The following is a 24,228-nucleotide window of genomic DNA, read 5'->3' on the forward strand; positions in this document are numbered from 1 at the left end:
GGGCCTTGAATAAACAAAAAGTATAGATTTGCAAACCGTTTTTCAAATTTTGAGAAGAGAAAATGGCTGAACATGCGTAAGAAAAGATGTTAAAACCTTCAACCCACATCATGACAGAAAACAGGAAAATTACTTTTTTTTCCGATAAATCCCAAGAAAATAGGAAGTAACTCAATCTCGCAGATGAAGCACCACAGTAAACAATAAAAGCAGAAAATGCTTCAGCCAGCTGAACCAAAGGTCAGGTTTCTGGTTCAACTTGTCACAGCAGGGGAAGAAAAGAATAAAAGGACGACTGCAGCGAGTAAAATCACCTTCAAGAATCCAATAAAATGAAACGCTATTTCTGTGACCCACTGGAAAGTATAATCATGAGTCAGAGCAGAGCGAGAAACACAGAGGCTTTCAGCACGGTTCACCTTTACACAGGCAGCAGATCGGTTCAAAGGTCGCACAAACTGGACCAGCAAGTCTGAGCGTCCTGGAAACGTTCATAGCATTCTGATCGTTAAGACTTCTGTAAGACTTCAATGTTTTTCTGTAAAATCGCTTGCTTTGGGCTTGTTTCCCGAAGTTTCTTTCTCTCGTGCGGTCTGGAAACGTCGCTGTCTTTGGTTGTGTCACAAAAAGTGTGGAAAAAAACTGAACAAGGAGAAGCTCACGCGTAACCTTAAAGACCCTGACGACATTAGATTTTCAAGTGTGAATAGGAAGCTTTTGTTGTGTTTTGACTGTTTGTTTATACAGACACTGAAGTTTCAGTCCACGAAGATGAAACTTCTTGAAAACGAGTGCTATATTACAAGAACAGTGTTGAGCAACTGATTTTTTTTTTTTTTTTTTTTTTTTTTCAAATTTTCCTAAAAACCAAGAATTTTGACAAAAGCGAAACACTGTTTGCCATCTGGGTGAGCTCTCGGTTTCAACGTTATTTGAAGCCACCTACTTTCAGCTTGCTTTTTATTTTAAACAATTTAAATAAGGGTTGTTTAGGCCCTGGAGTAATATATATGTCATTCCAAACTCAAATACACTTTTTTTTTTTTTTTTCATTTGATCGTTTCTGATTCAGCACATCGTGGCAGCAGTGGCATCAAGTGCATCAAAAGGAGTTCCTGTCAAGTCTAGCCTTGAATTCAAATCCAGTGGAGACTGAAAAATTCCTACCAGGAGTAAATCTAGTCCAATTCCAGCCTGGAATCACACCGTGCTGAGCAATTCATTACAGTGCTCACTGACTCACCCACTTATCTGAGCCCGGCACGTCGTTTCACCTCCCATCCATCCTACAAACTCCCATTTAGCGGCCGGCCTGCAGTCCCACAGGCGGACGACGCTCTCCTGCAATTTCGGTGAGTTCTATCAGAGCCAGCTGACACGTCGGTTCACCACAGAGGCCTGGTCTGTATTCATCCAGGAGCTCACACACACACACACACACAAAACTCCATTTTCTCTCTGCATTTTGTCCTCATGCGTCCCAGGAGCCAGAGAAGTCGTCGTTACTGGTTGCAAAATTGAAGCAACAATCTCGAAAAACGAGACAAAACTCAACAGTGAAGCTCATTTCAATGCAGCTGCACAAACACATCTAAAAACAACTTGGCATATCCTGACTGGAGTCGCCACAATCCAAGCTGATCTGTCTGCTTTAGATTTAGAAGTGACCCATCAGAAGTGAGATTCAAACCAGAAACCTGCCCATGACCCGCCCTGCTTTCCTGACCTGAGGTTCTCAGCTGGTGGGTCGGGACCCTCAAACGGGTCACCTGCTGTTTTTGAGTAGGTCTTATTGACCTTTTCTGATAAGCTGATACTGTGCATGCGCACCAAGGCTGTAGTAAATCGTTCTTCTGCATTTGCACCGATAGATAATAACAACGTTTACGTCTTTGGGGTCATGATTCTATTTCTATCCAGACATGACTTGCAAGATGACGTTGACACGCTTGAGGTTTGGGCTTCCTCTTCCTGGGGCGAATGAATCGTTCTTTCTGACCACGTGTGTCTGCTGTTCCACCAACAGCTTCAGGAACGGAGCTGTTTACTGACTTTACTGATTTAGAACATGTCGCATCGATTTTTTGTTTGTCACCTCTGGCCTGTTACCAACAGCTTCCAGGTGAAGCACCATAAGACTGAGACAATATTCCTCCATGAACGCAGAAAAACTCAACTGATCCCAGTTCAGTCAGTCTTTTGCAACGTGTGAACTGCAGTTGGAAGTTCATATGTCATTCAGCATTACTGAGGAGGTAATGAAGCTGAAAATACTCACAACATGAAGTCCTGCTCCCAGCACGGCTGGTCCCCTCGGACCGTGATGGTCGTACTCTTCACATTCTGCACCTTCAGAGTCACATAGGCGTTGAACTTGTCTGAAAGACACCAAGGTGATCAGAGATTTTATGACTGTGTTAATATGTGTGTTTAACTTGAGTAGATATGTAGAATTTCTTCTTACACGATGGTATTATGATTCACACTTGCAGTGCTGATATGCTGGATTCATTAAAATGTCACATGTGCTCAAACATTTGCTTGCTTGCTTTCAGCAACAGTTACGTGACTCATCTTTGAAAATGAAAATCCTGACCTGCATTTTCTTGGCGGGGGGGGGGGGGTTCAGCAAATGAAGACTGTAAGAAAGGCCACAAAGTTTGTATATAGTGTGTTTCCTCTAGAATGAATGTATTTAGTTGCCACACGGGGTTATAGTTCATGGAGGTGTATATGTCACGCCGTCACGCCACCACGCCGTCACGCCCCCCTCCATACCTGTAGTTCAGATCTGACACTACGGAGCAGCAGCGCATGGGCAGAGGGATCGATTGTAAAGTTTGTGTGCGTCATTGCAGAAAAACCACACACACACACACACACCACACACACACACACACACACACACAGATACAGATACAGATACAGTTTTTATCTTTCTGCTAACAGTGAGTAAAGCCCCTTTTTCACCTGCAACCGGCGTCTTCATTACTCCTCACCTCTGAAGTGGCCTCAAGTGGGGCTCTGGCCGACACATCTGACATGAACTCAAGATAACCCCAGAACTCGTCCTGACCCCAACCGGGATTCCTCCACTACAAAGACTAAACAACACTAAAAGCCTGCAAACCGTCTTGTCGGTTTTTTAATTACCTGCAAAATCAATTCTGTGTGGCCATGACACTGTCCTAACTGTGAAATCAGTGACATATGATCATGACGTTGTGTCGTCACACCCGTTACAGGGACTCAGCTGCTGTTGAGACAAATGTGTTCAGTAAAGCTGCAGCTCTGTTATCAAACTCTCAATGACTCACATAATCAGCCTAAAATGAGGAGGTCCGAGGCCTCGATGGCTAAATCCTCGCTTGATTACCTGTTTCGAATAGCCTGCTCTCCAGACGGGCCGAGAGCCTAACATACACACACGTGTGTGTGTGTGTGTGTGTGTGTGTGTGTGTGTGTGTGTGTGTGTGTGTGTGAGCTGCTAAACAGGGTACGTTTATTTACACGCCGCTGTTCAGGCACAGTGAAATCAAACAGCATCACCGGCTCCCCGACTCACAGACACTTTGTTTTGAAGAGGGCCGCTGGAAGCAGGGGCAGCAGCGCTGGTGATGAGGGTGAGGATGAGGTGAGGGACGTGAGCGCCCCGCTGCATACATGAATACATTACAGCCAGCGCCGGGTCAAACACCCAGGTCTCATCTGAATGTGGTGCCAAGTTGGTGGAGCCATTCCTTCAGCTTTCTGGTTCATTCCAGCATTTATCCAATGACAAATTCACCTTCACGTCAATAAAATACAACCTGCGACACGTGCAATTTATGCACGCAGTGTGTAAAAGTCCATTTTTTTTCAAGATGAATCTTCTGTTTGATCTCAAAGATTTATACATCTGAACAGGGACACTTAACACATTTATACACACTGACATCTACAAACAACCCAGAACTTTCATCTTTAACACAAACAACCCATAAAACAAGCAAATATTGCAGTTTGAACTCAGACTATGTGGTCATGCGATTGATACAGCTCAGCATGAATTGTGTCTGTCTGCAGTTAATTGCCAGAGGTCACAGACTCCTGGACTGAGCAGCAAAAGGTGGCGTATACTCCACTTTACCTGGTAAGGTGGTCATGTGACAGGATATCGGCCAACCCTGCAACATCGCTAAAGGCTGGAAAAGATTTTAACAGTTCTACTCTGATATTTTCAGCACCTCCAACAACATCAGCTTGAAGCTGAGCAGCAACGGCAGAGGAAGAACTAATGATACCGGTGTGATCAATAGTGTTCACCGTCAGGTTCAATGAAGGAGCGAACACCTGGATGTGGTGAGATGTAGACAGGTGATAGAATAAAGGGAGGTGCTGCATGTCTGAAATCCTGTGTTAAAGTGCTTGTGGTTACTTGTTCTCACCCTGATTCAAAATTCCCAAACAGCTCATTGCTGACGCCGTCATCCTGCTTCAACAAAGAGAGCCAGACAGCACTGAGCTGCTGGAACCCAGCTATTAGACATTACAAATAAAAACACATCGCTTTGTGTCTTCGTTTAAAAAAAAAAAAAAATGTCTACACAACAGTGTTTGCTGTCTTGCTGTCTGTTTCCAAGGAGAAGGCAGAAATGCTAAAAACAAAGTAGTTTTCATGGAGGGTCACGACTCACCGCCGTTGTTTGTTTTTGTAATGAAACCAAAAAACACGTCTGCAGACAACAACAGGCTATAAACATTAACAATGGTGAACGCACAGACATTCATATCGACAGATGATGAAGTTGGACTTCTCTTATGGATTACTGTCAAGTCTAAAACTGCAGCGTCTCAGGAGACTCAGGACTGGGAGTCAAGACACTCTGGAGGGACACGTCATTGTCCATCTACTTTCGTTTCAAAAAACGTTTAAAAAAAAAACTGTTTTCTTGAAAATTTTCAAAAAGTTCCTGCAGATCGTTGCCCGAGCTGATGTCTTGTTTTTTCTCCTGATGCCTAAAGCTGGAACGTGAATATTGTGGGAATTTATTTATTTATTTTATCTTATGCCAATGCTTGCTTGCTCACTTATGATACTCAGGGGAAAAAACCACAATATAAATGCATTTAACTTTGTTTTGCAGTTGCTTATGTATTTCTTGATGATTTGTAACCTTAACCATGAAAAAAGCACATGAGGCCCGGGAAGTTTTTCTGGTCTGAGCTCTTGCAGATTGCAGATAACACCCGGGGGAGCGAAGGACAGAGGCTGTCGGGGCGAGATAACCCGGGATGCGAAACCTGGGAGATCCACGTGCCCGGGAGAGAGGACGGGGCGGACGATGGAAAACTACCGAGAACCACTGTTTGAGAACCCCGCCTGCGAGCGAGGGATCAGAAATACACACACACAGATCAGACATCGCTTTTCGCCTGCTGGACGCTACTTTCGGGTAGACCAGGGACTCAGAGACTAGAATTCCTCGTCAGGGAAACAACATCTTACTGTAATAAACTCACACACTAAACAGCCAGAAGTCGTCAGGTTCTTATTGTACACCTTGCTTTTGGGATCCAGAAAGGCTCTGTGGAATCGAGGCGTGATTGGAGGGGAAGCCTCGGCCGGAGCGGCCTCACGGAGACGGGCTGAAGATTCTACACCTCGAAAATTTACACGCATCCCATCTTTCTACCAGGACGACAGTGAGAGGCCGGGGTGCAAAGGGTTAATCAGGAATCATCCATCATTCACTTAAAGCAGTTGTCGAGTGTGTGATTAAGGTGACAGCGGGGAACGGCTGGTGAAGACGTCCCCGTTTACAGGCAGGTAACACCAGGAAGGGCAATTACACAGAAACCCCTGACAAGACAAATGGGACCGAAAATTCTGGCCTTCCACCCGAGTTTGCTTATATTTCCTTCGTTGGGAATATGAATGACACCCATTTCTACACGCTTGGCTGCTCGCACACAAACACAGCTTCCTGTGAGTAGCAGCAACCAGCTGTGCTTTCCCAGCATGCAGCGGGGTCCTCTCAGGGAGCAGCCTGCGTCATTCATAATTAAGTGCTGATGACTTATGAAAATAAATAAGTAATATTCAGTTACACTTGGACGTGTGCAGCACGGTCAGCCGGGATGACATTTACGAGGCTACAGTAATGAATGCTCGGCAGGAATGAACGCTCTATTACCGGCGTCAAGGGAGGTGGAGAGGACTGGGAGTGAGGCGGCGAGAGGAGGAGGAGCGACACGCAGCTCCTGGTCAATTAAGAGCACTGACGGAGAGAGGAAACACACTGCAGAGCCTTTTATCTGACAAGTGCAAGCAGGATGTTTTCTAGTGAACAAAATGATGAACAGTCCCGTGATAATCAACATGAGCTAAAACCAATAAAGCAAATGCAAAAGGATGACAACACTGATGTACAATTGGCAACAAGAATACAAAAGCTACTCTACAAATGCTTAAAGGAATATTTCACCCAAACAACGATTTGGCCTCATTTTCTACTCACCCCCATGCTGAGCAACACTCTGGAGCACTTTTTTGATGTCTCAAATGGAGCTGGAGATCCGGGGGGATTTTCGTTGTCAACAAACAGGGACCGATAGAGCCCGACAGAAAAAGGTCCATAAAGTCCACAAAACGTGCCTATTTTCCTTCATACTGCTCGTCCGCTGTAATCCAAGTGTCCTGAGCGGGTAACGTCCATAATTAATTCGAAACGAGGTCAATTAGTACATTTTTAGAGCATAAACAATGCTCTCTCGTACTTCCACAGTGCACGTCTGCACGTGCAGCCTGAACTATGGAAGCCGCGGCAGACCAAGCCAGACGCTTGGAGGGATGGGTACCGAATTTCAGTAATTTTTTGGTACCGACCGAATTCCCGCTGAAGTACCGAGTATCGATTCACGGGAAATCCGTCGGTACCACATTTCGGTACCTGAACGCACCTTTTTTTTTTTTTTGACCCTGAACGCACCTTGACATTATGCATCGGCAAGAGCGGAGGACACGGTGACGCGGTTACGTGGGTCCATAATCTTCGGAGTATTTTGACTCGCAGACCGGGATCAAATATATAATATACCGGGAGAGCGGACACGCACACGGGCCGTGAGAGCGGCCGAGGGGGGGGGGGGGGGGGGCTTGTGGCTGCTGGCCGGAATACACCCCACTGGCCTGGAACACACCGGCCGTTCGGGAAACCTCCCGATGGCCACCCCGCCCCTGTTCGGAGTTGTTCGCGGGAGGAACAAGCTGCTTCTGCTTCTGCGATGGTCGCTCCCGCTGCATGTCACTTCCTAAACAATGCTCTGCGCATGCGCGGCGCGAAACAAGAGCGCGCATCGAGGCGGCGACTCGACATGATATGTCATCATGCAAAAGCGGTCCCGCGTGGCGTTTGATTGGCATTACGACTGCACAATCACGAGTTGGAACCATACAATTCAGATCCTCCAGTATACCTTTGAGTGTTTACTGTAGAGGTGCCTGGTGCTGCTAATGTGAAACATTTATTTATTCTGAAAGTTGTTTGTTACTGTATGGGCAGCAGGTGCAAATGTGAAACATTTCATACTGCTATTTATTTTGAGTCTATTTTTATTATGTTATTTATTATTGTTATTTATTTAATTTTTTACTTTATCCCCACACACATTTTTCTCAAGTTCTATGTTGGAGTTATTTCAGTTGATGTTATTGAAGCATAAATGTTGAAAATTCCAAAGTTTCGACTATTTTTTTAAATATACAAAATAACTTTAATTACCAAATGCATTACCCCCCCCCCAAAAAAAAAAAAAAGTATCGAAAACAGGTACCGAAAAATACCGGTATCGATTCGCAGGTACCGAGTATCGGTATCGTATTGATTCAGATGTGAAAGGTTCCCATCCCCAGACGCTTGCGCGCTTTCAGGGACGACTGTGCTGAAGCACCGTAGCGATCATCAGGATATCAGGATATCAGGAAAGAACAGCTGAGAGCAGTGGATAAACACGCAGCACAGAAGTCGTAAGAGGAAGACAACAGTGGCAACATAAATTGTACAAACTTAAGAAAAAAGCCATCACACAAGTGCAAAAGAGCTTTACAAATCCCCAAGAAAGGAGAAGTCACAACAGGAAGCCTGAAATTGAAATACGAATGCAAAATTTGCAACACGTTCTCTAAGTCATAACAAGAATACAGAAGCTACAACACAACTGCAATAGTCCAACAAATAAGCACCCTGAGAGCAGTTTTTAAAAAGTTGTGTTTTCAGTGACTCTGTTGTTCTGTAAACTGACACCCAAAGGAGACTGACCAAAAATATGCCTGAGCCCTAAAGCTGCCCCACCAAACCTGCACCATTACTTATCCGTCTCTGTTGTGCTGTGTTATTTTTATCTGTATTTCGATATTTTAATTCCATTTTAATCTTCTATTCTTAATTTTATTGAGACGTGCGCTCCTGGTCTTGAGAAATAATTTTTGTTAATTCGAGCGGAGGAATTCAGTAAAAAAAAATTAATTAAAGGTGGAATACAACATTTTCTCGAAAAGACGGAGCCCCACGTCTGTTACTCACTTTTTGAACAACGCGCATGCGACAGACCATCCGCCCGGCTCTCCTGCTTCTCCCAGAAAACGCGGAAGTGTACGAGCGCGATCTCCTCTTCTCCGGCGTGCACGACTCTGTACAGTTTCTGCGATCCGCCTCGCTCATAAATAAAGCTTTTTTTTTCCGAAACAGCTACAGTTTCATTATGTCAGACTCGCCATCGGTAAGTACGAGCTCAGAGGCTCACCGGCTACATAAACACTCTGAATGCGCAAAAGGGAGAAGCTGATTGGGCTCAAGCACGGAGAACCGCCTTACGAAAGCAGCTCGTCAGAATGATTGACAAACAGACCCACCAATTATTTAGGTGATCCACCCGGAAATCAAAATGTTGTATTACACCTTTAATTGCAAATGCCGGTTAGTGAAGAACTGGGAGGAAGCAGAAACAGCTCTGGCGTGTTAACTCAAACAAAAGTCTATCAAATTCAACCTTCCAATCTTCCTCATGTATTTCAAAGAGTCCAAATTCACAGGGAAGATTTAAAGTCTATAACTTCAGTATTTCTCAGTTTGGCTGTTACCCAGGGTAAACTACTGGATCTACTGCTAGAACTACTAAAATGTCTTAAACTGACGTGAGTCTCTGAAACTTCATCAATAGAGTCCATTTCTTTTTCCCTCTAAGGCCAGGATGTCTTTCTTCCACTCCGAAATTCAGCCTGGTGGTTTCCAGTAAGAGACAACCAACGACAAATCATTCCTGAGCGTCCGTCGTCTGTCTCCCAGAGACACTGAGGGATTTTCCTCCATCTTCTCCTTTATGCCGCGACGACGTGCTGTCATGTGGGGCTAGCAGGTGGTGCTTTGTCTGTGATGATCTATTGATTTCCTGCCCTCCTCCTCCAGCTTGATTTCTCATTCTCCCACTCGTTGCTGCTGTTCTGCCCTCACAGTCGCCTGCAGCGCAGATGGACAGACAAGCAGCTGCAGCCCGTCGAGACACAAATGAAAAAAGTCAATGGGGAGGAGGACCGTCACACTTTTGACTGACGAGCTGACGCTTCGGTTTTTTATGTGTTTTTTTTCAGCTGAAATCGTCTATGGTGGCATCTTTAAGAGTCTTTTTGAGGTGTAAGATCACAAAAAAACAAATAAGAATATCATTGGTTTGTCTTCAAGAGAAAGAAAACCTCTCATTAGTTTCAAACTCAGACCCTTCCCACCCACTGGATAGGCGAGTTGGAGAAAAAATGTTTTGCCAATGGATGAAACAGATCAGAGGAAATCAATTTAAGGCAAAGTAATTCTGTAGTTATGGAGTTAAGAGTCCCTCACAAGAACAATCCAATTTGGTTGTCCGTCCATCTGAACGTCCGCTTCACCATCGTTAATGTTTGGTTACCTCAGGATTACTGAGGCGCTGAGTGACACAGGAGCTTGGATAAACTCATGACAAAGCTAACAAAAACCCAAAAAATTTCAGCAGCTCTTCAACATTCAAACTGTTTTCATTTACGACAAAAGTCTTAACTCTTAACAAGCGACTATGTTTGTTTATGCCAAAGATGGTACAGAGAATGGATGGATACATAAACTGTATATTTATAATAAACTAAAAACTTAATGACAACCATATTCATGTTGTTACCTCATAGAAATCTGTCATTAATTTAGAGCTTTCCAAGTGAAGAGTATGGAACTGATTATTGTTAGTGTGCACACGTTTTACCATAAATCTGATCAGAGTGATTTGAATGAACAAAGCAGGAAACAAATTAGTTGGGCCAATCAGTTATCTTCCACTCTAGTGGAGTTTTTTGGCTAGTAAATGTACCCATGGTGCCTTTTCCTGTCAGGGAGCCTGTGTTGCGTCTCTCATAAGCGCCGTACGTACCGTAGCATGTGATTTACTGAAAGTAAGTCTGTTTAAATATCACACAATCATTCCTCGTAATCAAATATGACGCCAGGATTTGGGTTAAAAATCCATGACATGGGATGACATGCAGGAAGTCCAGCCTGGCTGTCAGACACTTTGTAAGACCAGCAAGACGTCAAGTAAAAAAACAAAAAAAAAAACATTTCAACAAGTCATCCGGGATCCAACCCCATAACTACAGTATACCACGTTTACTTTCATTAACAATCATGACAATGGAAGAATTGAAAGGTTGTGTTTAAAGATCCTACCTGGAGGCCCGTGGAGTTTGGCTTTCTTCACTGAAAAAGAAACAGAAAAACACACGTTACACAGTGGAAAAGATCCTTTTTCTTCAAATTCAACATGGATTTATTTACCCATTTTTGTTTTTTGATTGGTTAAAGTTTTCTCAGATGTCCCAGAAAATCACCTTTTTCCTCCTATTCAAGGCTTTCTAACTTTTTGACTTCCATTTGTTGTAATGTACGAATTAGGAATGCACAAATACCAGTATAGGGTATCATAGTCCGGGACTCATGCTCGGAAAAGTTCAATGCGTGGCTCCGAGGTAGTACTCGTGCTTTTTTTAGAAATATTGGAAGGAAACATAAATCTGAATCAATAATACATCTGATTTATATCCATGTTTTCAGGCCATAATAACCACAAATAAGCATTTATTTCCACTGGTGTTGAACTGAAGCAATGCTTTTTTTCCCATAATTTCCCTTTTTGATGGCAAACCTCCTTTTCCCAAGAAATTAAATTTAAGAAAACATATTTCTCTAATCCAAACCGAACAAAGTTTTGTGAGGTAGATGACCTAATGAATAAATTAATAGCACCAGCTGCCTAAAGCTCTGCTACACATACATTTCAAACTATATTTGGATAACTAAGAAACTCCGGCTGAATATGATGAGTGAATCTAACGTATCTTCTGATTTCAGATGGTTTCAACAACCTGTTTTTTATTTGAAGTTAAAACATTCACCGTAGTATCTTTAAAGACTTGAAGACTGGGGCCTTCAAGCTCCAAATAACAGAGAAAGGCTCAGGAACGCATCTTTTTTACCACGAAAACTGTGAAAACCAAATGCATTTTCAATTATATACTATGTGGCGAGGTGGACTGTGAAGAAGTGGATATACTCTTCAATCCTCAGCAATCCAGTCACAATATTTTCTACAAACAATGTCACAAACACCTACCTATATTCTTTACTCACACAATTTCCTATAATCTATTAGTTAGCAACATTTGCCTGGCCATGTCCAGTCCTACTCTGACTCCGAGCTGTTCGTCAGTCCTCACACCGCATGGAAAATACTGACATGAACCAATCAAATCAGTGAATGCAGTGAGTAACCAGTCAGAGGCAGATTCCAGTGGGTCATGATTTCATCACCCTAGGGAAAACAAGGCCAGCCTCACTATGAAATTCTGGGACTACAGCTGTGATCATATGTATTTATAGATGAGTTCTCCTCAATATGACGCCAGGAAAACCTTCTAAAATCCCAATAAGTGCTTAACTTCTGCCTGGAAATTCACTCATGTTGCTCCACATTGCAAAGAATCTCCCAGCAGGACAGTTTGGCCATCGACCATCCAGAGGAGCAGAGCGATTCTGAAGTTAAACCACCATCAGAATCGCGTTTGGTTGTGCATTCTAAACTCGGGTGGATCGATATATGTTCACTGAATCACAGATCTGGGAGACTGAGATGTGATGAGAGGTGAGCGGTAAGAGACAGACCGTTAACAGGTCATCTGAATTAGGTTGTGAGCGACACTCATTTGGTGCCAGCTTGAGCTCAGCAGGATGCCAGGTAGCCTGGTTGGGCGAGAGCCATACATGAACGAATGAATGAAAGACCTGACACTGAGCGGGACTCATGGTCTCAGAGAAGAGAGAAGAAAAGCAATAGTTTCCATTTAAAGATTTATATTCCACAATAAATTAGCATCAGGACCATTTTTATCTCTCTACTTACTCGGTTTCTCTCTTCCTCTCTATTGAGCAAATCCGACGAATAACAAGATCTTGACCAGTCTTAATATTACGACCAAACAACATCATGTCCTGGTGCTGTCACACCGGCAGGTTGGGCCTCTGAGTTGTTTGACCATCAGACACTCAATTGGATTGAGATGTGAAGAATTTCAAAGTCTAAAAAGCCCAGTCTCTCAAACCATTTCTGACCCATTCTTGAGAGAGGCCATCCGGGAACGACTTTGCCATGAAACTGCAGTATCTATATGTACGGCAGGACCAGAGACCTCCCAAAAAAGTGTGACGTCCAAAACAGAGCACGGCCTTCATCAGCTTGTTTTATTTCTGAGGTAAACCAGGCTTACTGTGGTCCTGTTGTGATGCTTATGTGGCCAGTGTTGGTGCTTTGACCGGGGGACAGAACTGTCAACTCGGGGTCAACATGGAGCGCCTAAGTGTGTTACACTGCATGTTCTGGCTCCTTTCTATCACCTTCCCCAGAACTGACTTCCAAAGATCAAACCACTCCAGAAAACATAAATCACTATATTAACCTTGAACGATCATCTACTTTCAGCCAGTCGTAAAATGGTTTCAGGTGTTTATGATGGAAAATGAATGCATACTTTTTTTTTTTTTACATTCGGTAACAGTGTGATATGCTGTCAGGTTGTCATTAACATCCCAGCTTCTGAAGTCTCACACCTCCCCGATGTAAAGCTTCTCGCCATTAAGCATGAAGTTGGTCAAATCGTTCACACGCTCAACCAGCAGCACATCAGAGGAAAAAGGCACCAAGACCTTAAAGACTGACGATGGTTCAACAGGTTCCAAATTCTAAAGAAATGGCAATAAATTTCAAAGATTATTCTGTGAATAAATTATCAAAAAGCTCAATGAGATGTAGTTTCAATTTGAGGCTGTGACATGTTTTCAGACTGTACATCCAAACGAGAGTCACAACGGAGCCTGCTGTCGGTCACAATCACTGTCAGGTTGAACGAAATAACACAAAGGTCAGTGTAACGTCTGAACGCCAGCCCCGAGGGCAGCTCTATCTGGGCCACGGGGGAGTCTGATCGGCGGCCGTAAAGCGGGCCTGATACGGCACACGTGTCCGCTGCAGGCTCGACGGGAGGAGGATGCGTGCCTCTGGTGACTGAGCGTTTGGCTGGTGGGATAATCCCCCCCAGGCTAATGCCTTAAGCAGAGCTGAAATCTACCGGACTCTGCTGGATTGTGCACTGGATGAATTTCACTCAGGGAGGAGGCCGAGTGGGAAACCAGAGAACTCTTTCTTCTGGCTGAGAAACAATTAGAAGCAGTTAACTTCTGACTTCACGGAGACTGTAAAGCTCTTCTTTAGCATGTCGTTATGGTAAGATATGAAAAAAAGAAAAGCTGTGGAGAATGGAAACGACGGACGTTCATGTGATGAGCCGTGACCCGGATTAAACCTGCTGCTGAACAGCCGCGCCATATCAAAGTTATTATATCATGCTCACATGTGTAATATCTCTGTATGCAACAGATGGCGGAACGTACAACAGCATTGTGTTTGAGAACACTTCCAGCTTAACTGACACCTGAAAACACCGAGGAGCAAAAAAAAGGTATTTTTGAGTTCAAGTCAGGGTATAATCTGCTCAGTGAAAAGGTTCATAAACCTCCCGGTCCTTCTCCTGAAATATTCTTATTGTTGAGTGGGATACTACATAAATTCCCTGCATGCTGATTATAACAAAGTCACCACAAATAAATGTCTTAAAAATCTAATTGAAGCAAATTGCCACAATTCAAGCATTTTTTTGTCAAATTAGAATAACTAAGATTTTGCAGGATGCAATCATTATGAGTACAAACTCAAAATGATTCCAGACAAATACCTGTTCATGAAAGACAACACTGAATGGCCACAAGTTGTGTGAGATCTTGGAGCCATCAGGATGTGCTGCATTTAAAGAAAATAAATTAAAAAAAATTGCTTGAGCTCAGAAACACTTCCAGAAATCATGTTGAATGAGCAAAACCCAATGGCCAACCCAAACAAAAAGTCTGTGCAAAAAAATATGATAAAAGCAGAAACAACCACAGATACTGCTGTTGATTCGACCAAGACCTGTTTAAATGGATATTGAACTATCTGACTAAAATGTGGATTTATTTGATTTCTAAATTATCATATCCTTTAAATTTCATGCATCAAGTTTATATTTTTTAACTTAAATTTGTACCGATTCAAGCAAATTCATATTGTGAGACACAATTAAATACTTAATCACTACTTTAGCATGTATAAAAATAGGAAAAATCAAGAATTATCTCAACAGATATATATCCACCTCGGTGAGGTTTCAGCCTTGAGAAAGGCAGAGTGGCTTCATGTGATCACCAATGTACGTCGATGACACTCTTCTCTTCGTTAGATTAGAGCTGCAGACACTCACTCTGTTCTTTGAAGTGAAAGGACAAAGAGCAGCTTTGAAGACCAACAAAAAAAAATCTTCCAATAGAGAATTACAGACATTTTGCAGCCTCTGAAGCATCAGGAACACACAAAGAGAAAACGCAATGCGACATACAGTGATAACATTCAGGAGCTCAACTTTTTACCGATGTCTCAATTTATATATATATATTTTGATAGCTAATCCTAGTTTCTACTCTCATAAGAGGGATTTTTACCAGCTACACACAGCACTCCAAAAAAATAGGCACACTACTGACAATGTATATCCAGTTCAGCGAACACTTGAAATGAACGTAATATGCACACTTTTTCCTGCTTTTTTTCCACAAGCACATCTCACAGTGAAAGTAGACGAAAACAACTTCTTCTCTAGTTGTGGCTCCACAGAAACCCTTCTCACATTCCTCGATCTCGTGTCTCTAACAGCTAATACACAGCGGTGAGGAGGAGCAGCGGCTCCGACGTGCTCGGCGAGCAGACAGCCGTGGACGACAGCAGTGTCATTACGAGGGGCCAGACCTCGCCTCTATTTTTAGCTTGGGCCCGTCGACTGGCGGTGGGTTTGAGAGCGCACGGGTTGGGAACCTGGTGGCCGTGTCATTAACACCCTCTCACTTCCATTAAAAGGCAGCCCCTGCAGGCCGACACAATAAACACCGTGGATCTCACTCATGTTAGTCAACAGGCTTGGACTCAGGTGTGTTCCAGCATACAAGTTTCTAGAACTGTGTTTAATCCCCAAAAAATGGAGTTTTGCCAGTTCATCTTAGATTACAAAAAACCTATTGTATATATTTATAAAAAAAAATATTAAAAAAAATGTGAAAAAAAAAAATAAAATACATCAATAAAAATTCCACTATTATTCCAAAGTCTGCACAAAACTCTCATCAACACACATTAACTTCAGATTTTGAATAAAAGTAACCGGTGTATTAAATGTCTTCACTGAGTTCAAACAGCAGAAGGAAGTTACAAGTTATAAAAGTTATCTCCCTTGAAGCTTTAGAGTTAGTATTGAAAACAATAAAAACTACATTAAGGGGATACTTTCCTGAAAACAGAATGGAAAGAACGTTATTCATCCCCGAGTGGCAAATACGAAGACTGCACAGCAGAAACTAAAAACAATATGCAAACAGAATAAGCATCTCGGACTTTAGCATTAATATTCAAGCTAAAGGCCGAAGAACTATATTTGTATATTAAACCAACAAAGTTAAGAAACACCAGCATTTTCAGAATGTGCTTTGACTTTACAGTGAAACCAAATAAAGTTTGGGCTTGCCAACATTTAAGGGTCATTATCCAACATTTCTGCCACTAGCCAATAGCAGTATTTGATATTCATTCATTCATAAGTTGTTTCCATCTTTGTACTCCAAAGGCAACAAGGTCACAAAATACATTACTGGAATTAAGTCATAGACAAGCTCTGACCAGCATAACAACATAATCCAGCAATAATCTGAAGCTACATCTCCACACCTCTTCATACAGAAATTGTTTAGAACACAGCAGGGCATGTTCATTCTGCACATGGTTGAAAATTTAACATCTGCTCCAGTAATCAAAGGAAACCTTAAGAAGGAGCTGAAACGTGTGATTGCTCTCCGAGAAGAAACCAAAAAGACCCAGAAGACATCACAGCAGAGGAGAAAGTTGAAGCTTTTATGTAAGCGGTGTCAAACATATGGCCCATGGGTGAAAAACGGCCCTTATGAGGAGTTAATTCAGCTGCTGGAACGATCCTGCAAACTGTAAATATTGCAAAAGACAACATTAACTGTATTTTTTCCAATTAAATTTACCACTGTTCCTGGTTGTCCAAACCGGGATGCACTGTTTTCAGAAAAGCAAAAAACAACACAACACTGAGGCCTAAAACGACGCTCAGCGTCTCAGGCAACATCCAGATACAGAAATAGTGAGTTTTGAGTTCATCAGTTTTTCCTGATTCGGACAATCAGCACACAAAGGTAGTCACTTTGGCTTTTTTAATGTCATGTTTCCACAAAAAAGAAGCTAAAACTACAACCAGGTGCATCTGAATACGATCATAAAGCAAAATCCACTGACATAATTCTTGATTTATATGTCTTCATATCAGAAAAGTTGCAATCAAACAAGAGGATGTGTGTAACAGCTTCAGGGTATACTGTGCCAGGTCAACCTGGATTAAATATAGACTGAAGAGGACCCTGATATCTTAAATAAGTTTTAACCCTGATAAGTTTTAACCCAGTCGTTGATCATATTTATGAAAATGCACTGGTAAAAATCTTTATTTCATTCTCAGTTCAACTGTCCTGTCTATTCAATCAAACAAACATAATAATCAGGGCGGTGTCGGCTGGGATGAACCTAATGAATGCATGCCAGCATCACTGCATTATCCTAATTAGGACGAATGGTGCGGATTGAGAAGGGAAATCTTTGGGGAAGTGTTGATATCTGTGTTTGTGTCGTATCATCGATGAAGCCGCTGACCCCTCCCTGAGCGGACCCCTCCTGGACTCCTTGAGGGAGGGTGGCTCTAATTGGCTCATTAACGGCATTGCAGTCAGCAAGAGAAGCCATCGATACTAATTTGTGACTGTGACAGCTGACGGGAGGGGGGTGTCTCAGTCCTCCTTATATAAACATATTTTAAAAAGTTCTCAACCAACTACAATGCATGAATTTACTGTTAGATTCGGGTTGTCCACATTTATCCTTTAACCACAACTCACTGTTTTCATTTTAAACATATCAATGCAAACAGCATCGGAATTCACATTTCAACATATATTGTATTATAGAATTGTATTTAAATGTATTCATACATATTTGACTTCTTCCTACTGCCTTTTTACAAGTGTAACAAGAAGACTTATCTCGTATTTGGATGTTCTTTTCTTAAGTTTTTTCTGTATTTCTTTTATCCTCTTTTTCTATTTTTTTTTTTATTATTTTTCACTGCTTGTGTTGGCATGTTCAAAATAAAGTTTAAGTTCAAAACTTGCTCTGCTAACTAGATTGTTTTCAGCATTTCTGCCTGTTTTCCCATCCTGTAAATATCTTTATCAAAACGTTTGTGTAAGCACAATGCTTTTTTGAAATGACAACGCAAAAATAATACATTTTCGAATGAAGCTGTCATGTAAATAGAGCCTAAGAATGAAGGGAAAAAACAGATTTTATCATTTTTTTCGCAAATCTGTTGTTCCTGACAAGTATTTTGATGCTGTTGTACAAAAACGTATCATAATCCAATCAGATAAATGTTATTTTTCCAAATAAAGTTTGAAATGACTGTATCTGAGTGATTATAGAGTAGCACCGAGCTGATCGTTGCAGCAGCAGAGATCAAGAGAGCGCCGGGTCTCATATCAGGAACTAGCCTCATAATGACAGAGAGGGAATGAGGAAGAAGTGGAGTCCACTGTCCCACGTGATTCTCTGTGTAACACACACACACACACACACACACACACACACACACACACACACGCGGGAGTAGGATGGTAAAAGCAGCAGATGGCCTGGGGATTACTCCCCCTCTATCCCGTCCCTCCTCCCAGACGGGCCGCTGAAGCTTTCCTCGTGTCGCCGGCGTTCCAGCACAGTGTGCCAGTGTGCTCCGTCCTCACCTGTAGCACCTGCTTACCCATAAAACCCTCCTGAATTCAAACTTTACACACACAGAAACCTCAGTGTGTTCATATATAATTGATTTTTCACAAGGTAATTTTTCCTAATGTAAAGATACTGAAAGATTATGCAACGCCATTGCTGTATGCAGCCATTTCTCTGCTAATTGCCATCCAGAAAAAGCAGAGCTGTGCGGGTACCAGCAGAGCTGTCAGAGCCTGCGACCCCCCCTGTGCTCTGCTTTTCATTCCCAGCATGCAGGGCGTGACGGCCCTCCACACAACCAGGAACAAGGAAGAAAAGCCTCACAAGAAACAAGAATGCAGCTCTTCAGGTTCCTGCTGTCACAGAAGGAACCTACATCATGTGTGGCAAAGGAAGAAAATCTGAGCTTTTACTGCGTTTCTATTGTTCACGAGGGTCAGAGACATACAATGATTTTTCTTAATGTGAAGAATTTTCAATATTAATTCATCATATTTTTCCACAAAACTGAAAACAAGTGAAAAAAATGAAAGTAGATGCGACTTTATCTTCAGTTTTATTTCCCTTTTCAAAAAATGAATTATTGCTGCTCATAAATCCCAAAACAAATCGAGTAACGGACTGATTTCATTCTGTGTTATTTAGTCGTCTTATATATCTTCATCTTCTACACAGATCTGGGGACTCATACTTCACACACTTGGCAAACATGTAGGTACTGGACAAAACTAAGAAGACAAAGTTAAAAAAGCAGTACTCAAAACTTAATAAAATGTTAATCACAAAAAAAGCAATACTTCGAGGGTCGGCAAGCCGTGTGAAGTCAATTCAGTTTCGCTTGTAACAACTGAGATTTTAGGTGAACATGAGGCCTGCTGGAGCTCAAAATGATAATCCATCTTCACACAATTTCCACATGGCTGAGCCCGCAGTAACTGATCCGCGCTCCACTCCCACCCTCATCATTCCGCCGTACACAGGTTTGCAGGTGCCTGTGGTCTTTCAGCCTCAGGCGCACGTCACACCCACAGACGAGAAATGGTCAGAAGCGACGAGGGGAAACAATCCACGAGGGGCTGAGAGTCCGAGATAGCAACAGCCTGCTGGTGTCACAATCAATCAACATGTCTGGAAACCAGGAGCAATTTGTAACCTGGAAAAGAGCCAAACTGTTAAATAAACCTGCGGCCCGGCAAGTGGAATACAAGAGCTGTTCGAGGCTTAATGAACTGAACTTTATCTGTGGGAATACACACGCTGGGATGCACACTTCTCATTCTTCAGGTCGCTGCGGTGAACCGCTGGTAAGTGTCAAATGAACGAGCACCGATGGTGCCTTGCTTCAGGGCATCCCAGGACAGAGGGGTGTCGTTCAGGTTTACAAGACCACGTTTCAACTGAAAATGCATCGTTTTTGCAATTCAGTTTCAGAAAAGTTTTGCGTTTACACAACTGTGTCTGTACGTGCGTGGACCCATTGGAACAACGTGTGAGGGAGTCCGGGTCAAGCGAGCTCAGACCACGCCTCCCAGACGCCCAGCACCCTGCTGGACGTGAGGAGCGCTCACCGAATGATCCCGGACAGGAACACGCCCCCAGTCCAGGACACACCAGAGGGAGAATGCTGGGAAGACCACCCCCATCCTGGAGGAGCCCACAGGACAAGGGGAGGAGGGCCCCGGGTCCCAGACCCCAGGCCCCGGCACAATCCGACCAGGCCCAGACCAAAATCACCCATTAGGTTACCTGCTCAACATGTAATGCTGAGAAATGCTATGCTACGTGCTAAACATGATTAAAATATGACTGATTAACTCATTAACTCATTCAACAAGCCCTCCTGTCAGCTCTGGCATCTGAAGGAAGCTAAAGATTAGGAACTCGCACCTTAACCCATCCTTTAAAAAAGTTGTTCTGGTGGGTTTCTGAAAAGTGACACTTATGAACCAACAACAACAAAAAAAATCTAAAGAACATGACAATACCATGAATAATGATCATTTCTTTTTTCTCATCATCAGTTTGAACCAGACCCTTAATTACTCTGGATTGTATAGCTTGTTTGAAAGTTAATGTTGCGACGCTGAATTTCAATTCATTATTGAGTGTTTAACTTTGAGCACAGAAACACATCGATAGTTCTCATTTTGTGTGACTCAGAAATAAACAGCCCTCTAACTTTGTATGTATGTGTATATATATATATATATATATATATATATATATATATATATATATATATATATATATATATATATATATATATATATAGATAGATAGAGATATACAGATATAGATATATATGTATGGGTGAGTGTGAATGGGTGTATATGTACTGTATATGCATATATGTAGGTATGTGTGTATATGTGTGTTTATATAAATGTAGGTGTGTATATACTGTATGTACATATATATATACATATATATATATATATATATATATATATATATATATATATATATATACACACACACACACACACACACACACACACACACACACACATATATATATATATATATATATATATATATATATACATGCATAAATATAATTCTTGATGTATGTATGTTAAAATATGTGCGAAAAACACTTCAAAATGTTTATGGTCCTCTCCTATGATAGAGTAGAGGTACATTATATACAGAAATAACGTATTATATAGAGAAAATGTTACGCTGTGACTGTGTTAAGTTAAAGTTAAAATATCACTGTCGGAGGTGTGGATAAAAGGGGTAGGATTAAATAAGTTTAACTTCTTCCTCCTCCTTTTCAAGCATGCAGATCTGTAACACATGCAGGGTGTTGATGCAGTCTTCGTTTTCTTTTAATTTTATCATGCATGTGTTGTTTTTTGGTAACGGCCTATTTTCCGTTTTCTTTTGCATGTTCGAAATAAATTCATTCATTCATTCATTCATCCATTCATAACTTTAAATTTGCCAAAAATTCTAAATACAAATACAAAGGTTTTCATTCTGAAGGCGATATAATATTTCATATGTTTTTAAATACATGTCTGAAAATTTCAGCACTGAGCCTGTTTGACTTTGCTATTTTTGGGCAATTTCCCTTGATTTTAATGCTTTTGATTTCGGCCTCTTGGCCACCAGGTCTTAAATAATTAAAATAGTTACAGCTGTGAATTGATTATAATTGCGGCTGTGGTGGTGCAGCAGCACTGTTTTCCACTGTCTACACAGAAACGGACTCAGAGTTCCACCTTCCGTGGCTCTGAGCTCTGTTGTCGTGTAAACGGGGTTTTCAGACAACAGTGTGGATTACAAGGAAATACAACACAGAGAGTGAAACTGTTTTTCTGTGATAAAGTATCCCAACAAACCAAAGAGAAAAAGAACCAAATGCTGCTGCTGGTGGTTCGACCTCCATGTAACACAGTTAGCAGTGATCACAACCTTTGATCTGACATTTGGCAGCTCATTTCGATCAGAAAAACACCGAAGCACCCATGTCTCCATTCATTCATTTCAAAAGGCAGGTTACACCATAAACACAGCACATTCTCATCTACAGGCAACCTGAAGCCACCGATCAACCCAACACAACACCTTCCAACCTTCTCTACAGCTCAGTTCGAGCTTGGTTTTACTTCACTTAACAACATTGTGGTCAAACTATTACCTTCGAAACAGTCTTACTTCATAATAAAGTGAATCAGAAGTCATAGACTATGAAAAACTGCAAGATTCTTTACAGTATGTCAAAACATTTTGATTTTTTTTCATCTTGCTTCGTGTAAACCTGTATGACTGTTGAGACCTCGGGGGTTTTTAGCTGCTCCTGTCTACATCAGTTGAAACAGCAAATCATTGCAACTTTCACGTTAAGCTTTCTTTCTATATGAAATTTGCACTTCCTGCAGCAGCTGGGATTCCAATCCAGATCACACATACACAAGGCCGAAACGCCACAATGAACAAAATTTGCTTACATTCAGGGCAGAATTTTAGTGGATTACATTTCTCTAGCTGCAGACTTCATTACATATTTTGTACATTAGACCTCCAGTATTTTCAATGTCAGAGTTTCGAATTGTGCTGTACTCTATGCTTTTTCTTAAATTATCTCTATTTTAAAAAAGCATACACTTCCATAATTCAGTATACTAAAAAAAAGCAACAGTTGCAATGTAGTTTACCACTTTTTTTGTTCAAGATGAAGTAAAGAGTTGATCAATCCCTGCAATTCACTTACTTGAATTGGAAAAAGGGCGTTTTGGATTTTTTTCTATCTGCCTTTATGATTAATTACTGTTTGAACGTTAATAAAATAATGTCTTCATGATATATTCATAATACTTTTAGTCAGGTGCCTATGTTATGCTGCTGCACTTACTAACCCCACAAATGGGAAAACGGGAGTTTCCTCATTTGCATCAGTCATCTCATTCAAGTTTACAAGCCTTTCTTAACGTGCTGGGTAAACTGTCAGTCACTTCGCAATGTTCTTCATTAAAAATAATATTTTTTTTAGAACTAATAGTGACCTAATTTGGTTGATAAACACATCTTTCCAGGCAGACGGAGTGTGATGAGAGGAGAGAGAAGCGGCCGGTACCTCGGACGCACAGCAGCGACATGTCTCCGGGATGTTGTGCGCTCCTCGCGCAGCTTCACCGACTTTCCGCCGCCTGTTGCTCCGCGCTCATTCACCGGTCCACTGGCGCTCCTCCGCCGCGCGACTCATCCCACAGGCCCGCAACAAGTCCTCCGCCACACAGCGGCCCGCCGGGGGAAGCGTCCAGGGTGACGAGCGGCACCGCGTCTCCCGGTGTCTCCGGTAAATCCCCGCCGAGCGGCGAGCGGGGCGGCTCTTATGCTGCGTTCAAGCCCTACGGGCAGCGTGGGAAATCACATCGTCACGTACCTGTGGCGCGTAAAGTGCGCAGAAAGTTCCGCCTAAACTTCAGTTTTAAGTTTATTATTCTTAAAGAAAAGCAACGCAAACGAGTTACATCAAAGACATTTTTGTCCGAAGGCGATATACGGCGAGATTTGACCTGGACTAGAGCATTAAAATAGATGTGTAGAAGTGTTTTAACATATTACAAATTTGATCACAAGTTCAGATATGAAATGTTATAGTGCACAAGCACAAAATCATTATGAGTAGTTTTATAAAACAGTGTCTTTATGAAGGAGGCAACTAAGGCCACAGATTTTTAAAAATCTGTTTTTATTTTTCTCTTTATAAACCGAATTCTGAAAATGAAATCAAAATTCTGACTGATTTCTTTTTTGGGGTGGGGGGCTAATTCTCTTAGGAACTCTGTCATGAAAAAATACAATTGAAAATATATATATATTTTTAAAGTTATTTTCCCCTCAGCTTTACATGTCCAAGTCTTTATTCTGTTTAGCTTTTTTAAATGATGTAAACAAGAGCCATAATGACAACAAAAAGCTATTGAACAAACGAGGACATAGACGAGTCAAAATAATCAAAATTACCCCAAAAGCAGCGCAAACTACTTTTGTAATACATTTTTACAGGTACATTAAATTCTTATGTATCTGTATTACAAATCTTATTTATCTATTGGTTCCTCACAGAGGTGGTTCTGAAAGTGTGGCAGGAGCAGAGAGTGACAGGAGAAATCTGAGGCCCTTTCTGCAGCATGATTTTTTTTTTTTTTAGGCTAAATCATCCAGCCAGCC

General features: G+C 41.9%; 1 protein-coding gene across 2 annotated transcripts in view; it reads right to left on the reverse strand.

Annotated features, from left to right (window-relative positions):
- LOC115397842 (protein unc-13 homolog B-like) overlaps positions 1 to 23,345 on the reverse strand; it is a 169,046-nt gene extending 145,701 nt beyond the window's left edge. For both annotated transcript variants that reach the window (XM_030104323.1, XM_030104322.1), the window contains exons 1-3: positions 23,129 to 23,345; positions 10,731 to 10,760; positions 2,279 to 2,378 (exon numbers count right to left, since the gene is read on the reverse strand). In XM_030104323.1, coding sequence (XP_029960183.1) covers positions 2,279 to 2,378; positions 10,731 to 10,760; positions 23,129 to 23,150 — 152 coding nt within the window. In that variant the 5' untranslated portion in view covers positions 23,151 to 23,345. The remainder of the gene's footprint in view (positions 1 to 2,278; positions 2,379 to 10,730; positions 10,761 to 23,128) is intronic.
- Positions 23,346 to 24,228: the final 883 nt, after the last annotated feature.

This window comes from Salarias fasciatus, chromosome 12 (assembly GCF_902148845.1).
Source record: "Salarias fasciatus chromosome 12, fSalaFa1.1, whole genome shotgun sequence".
Classification (NCBI taxonomy): Eukaryota; Metazoa; Chordata; class Actinopteri; order Blenniiformes; family Blenniidae; genus Salarias; species Salarias fasciatus.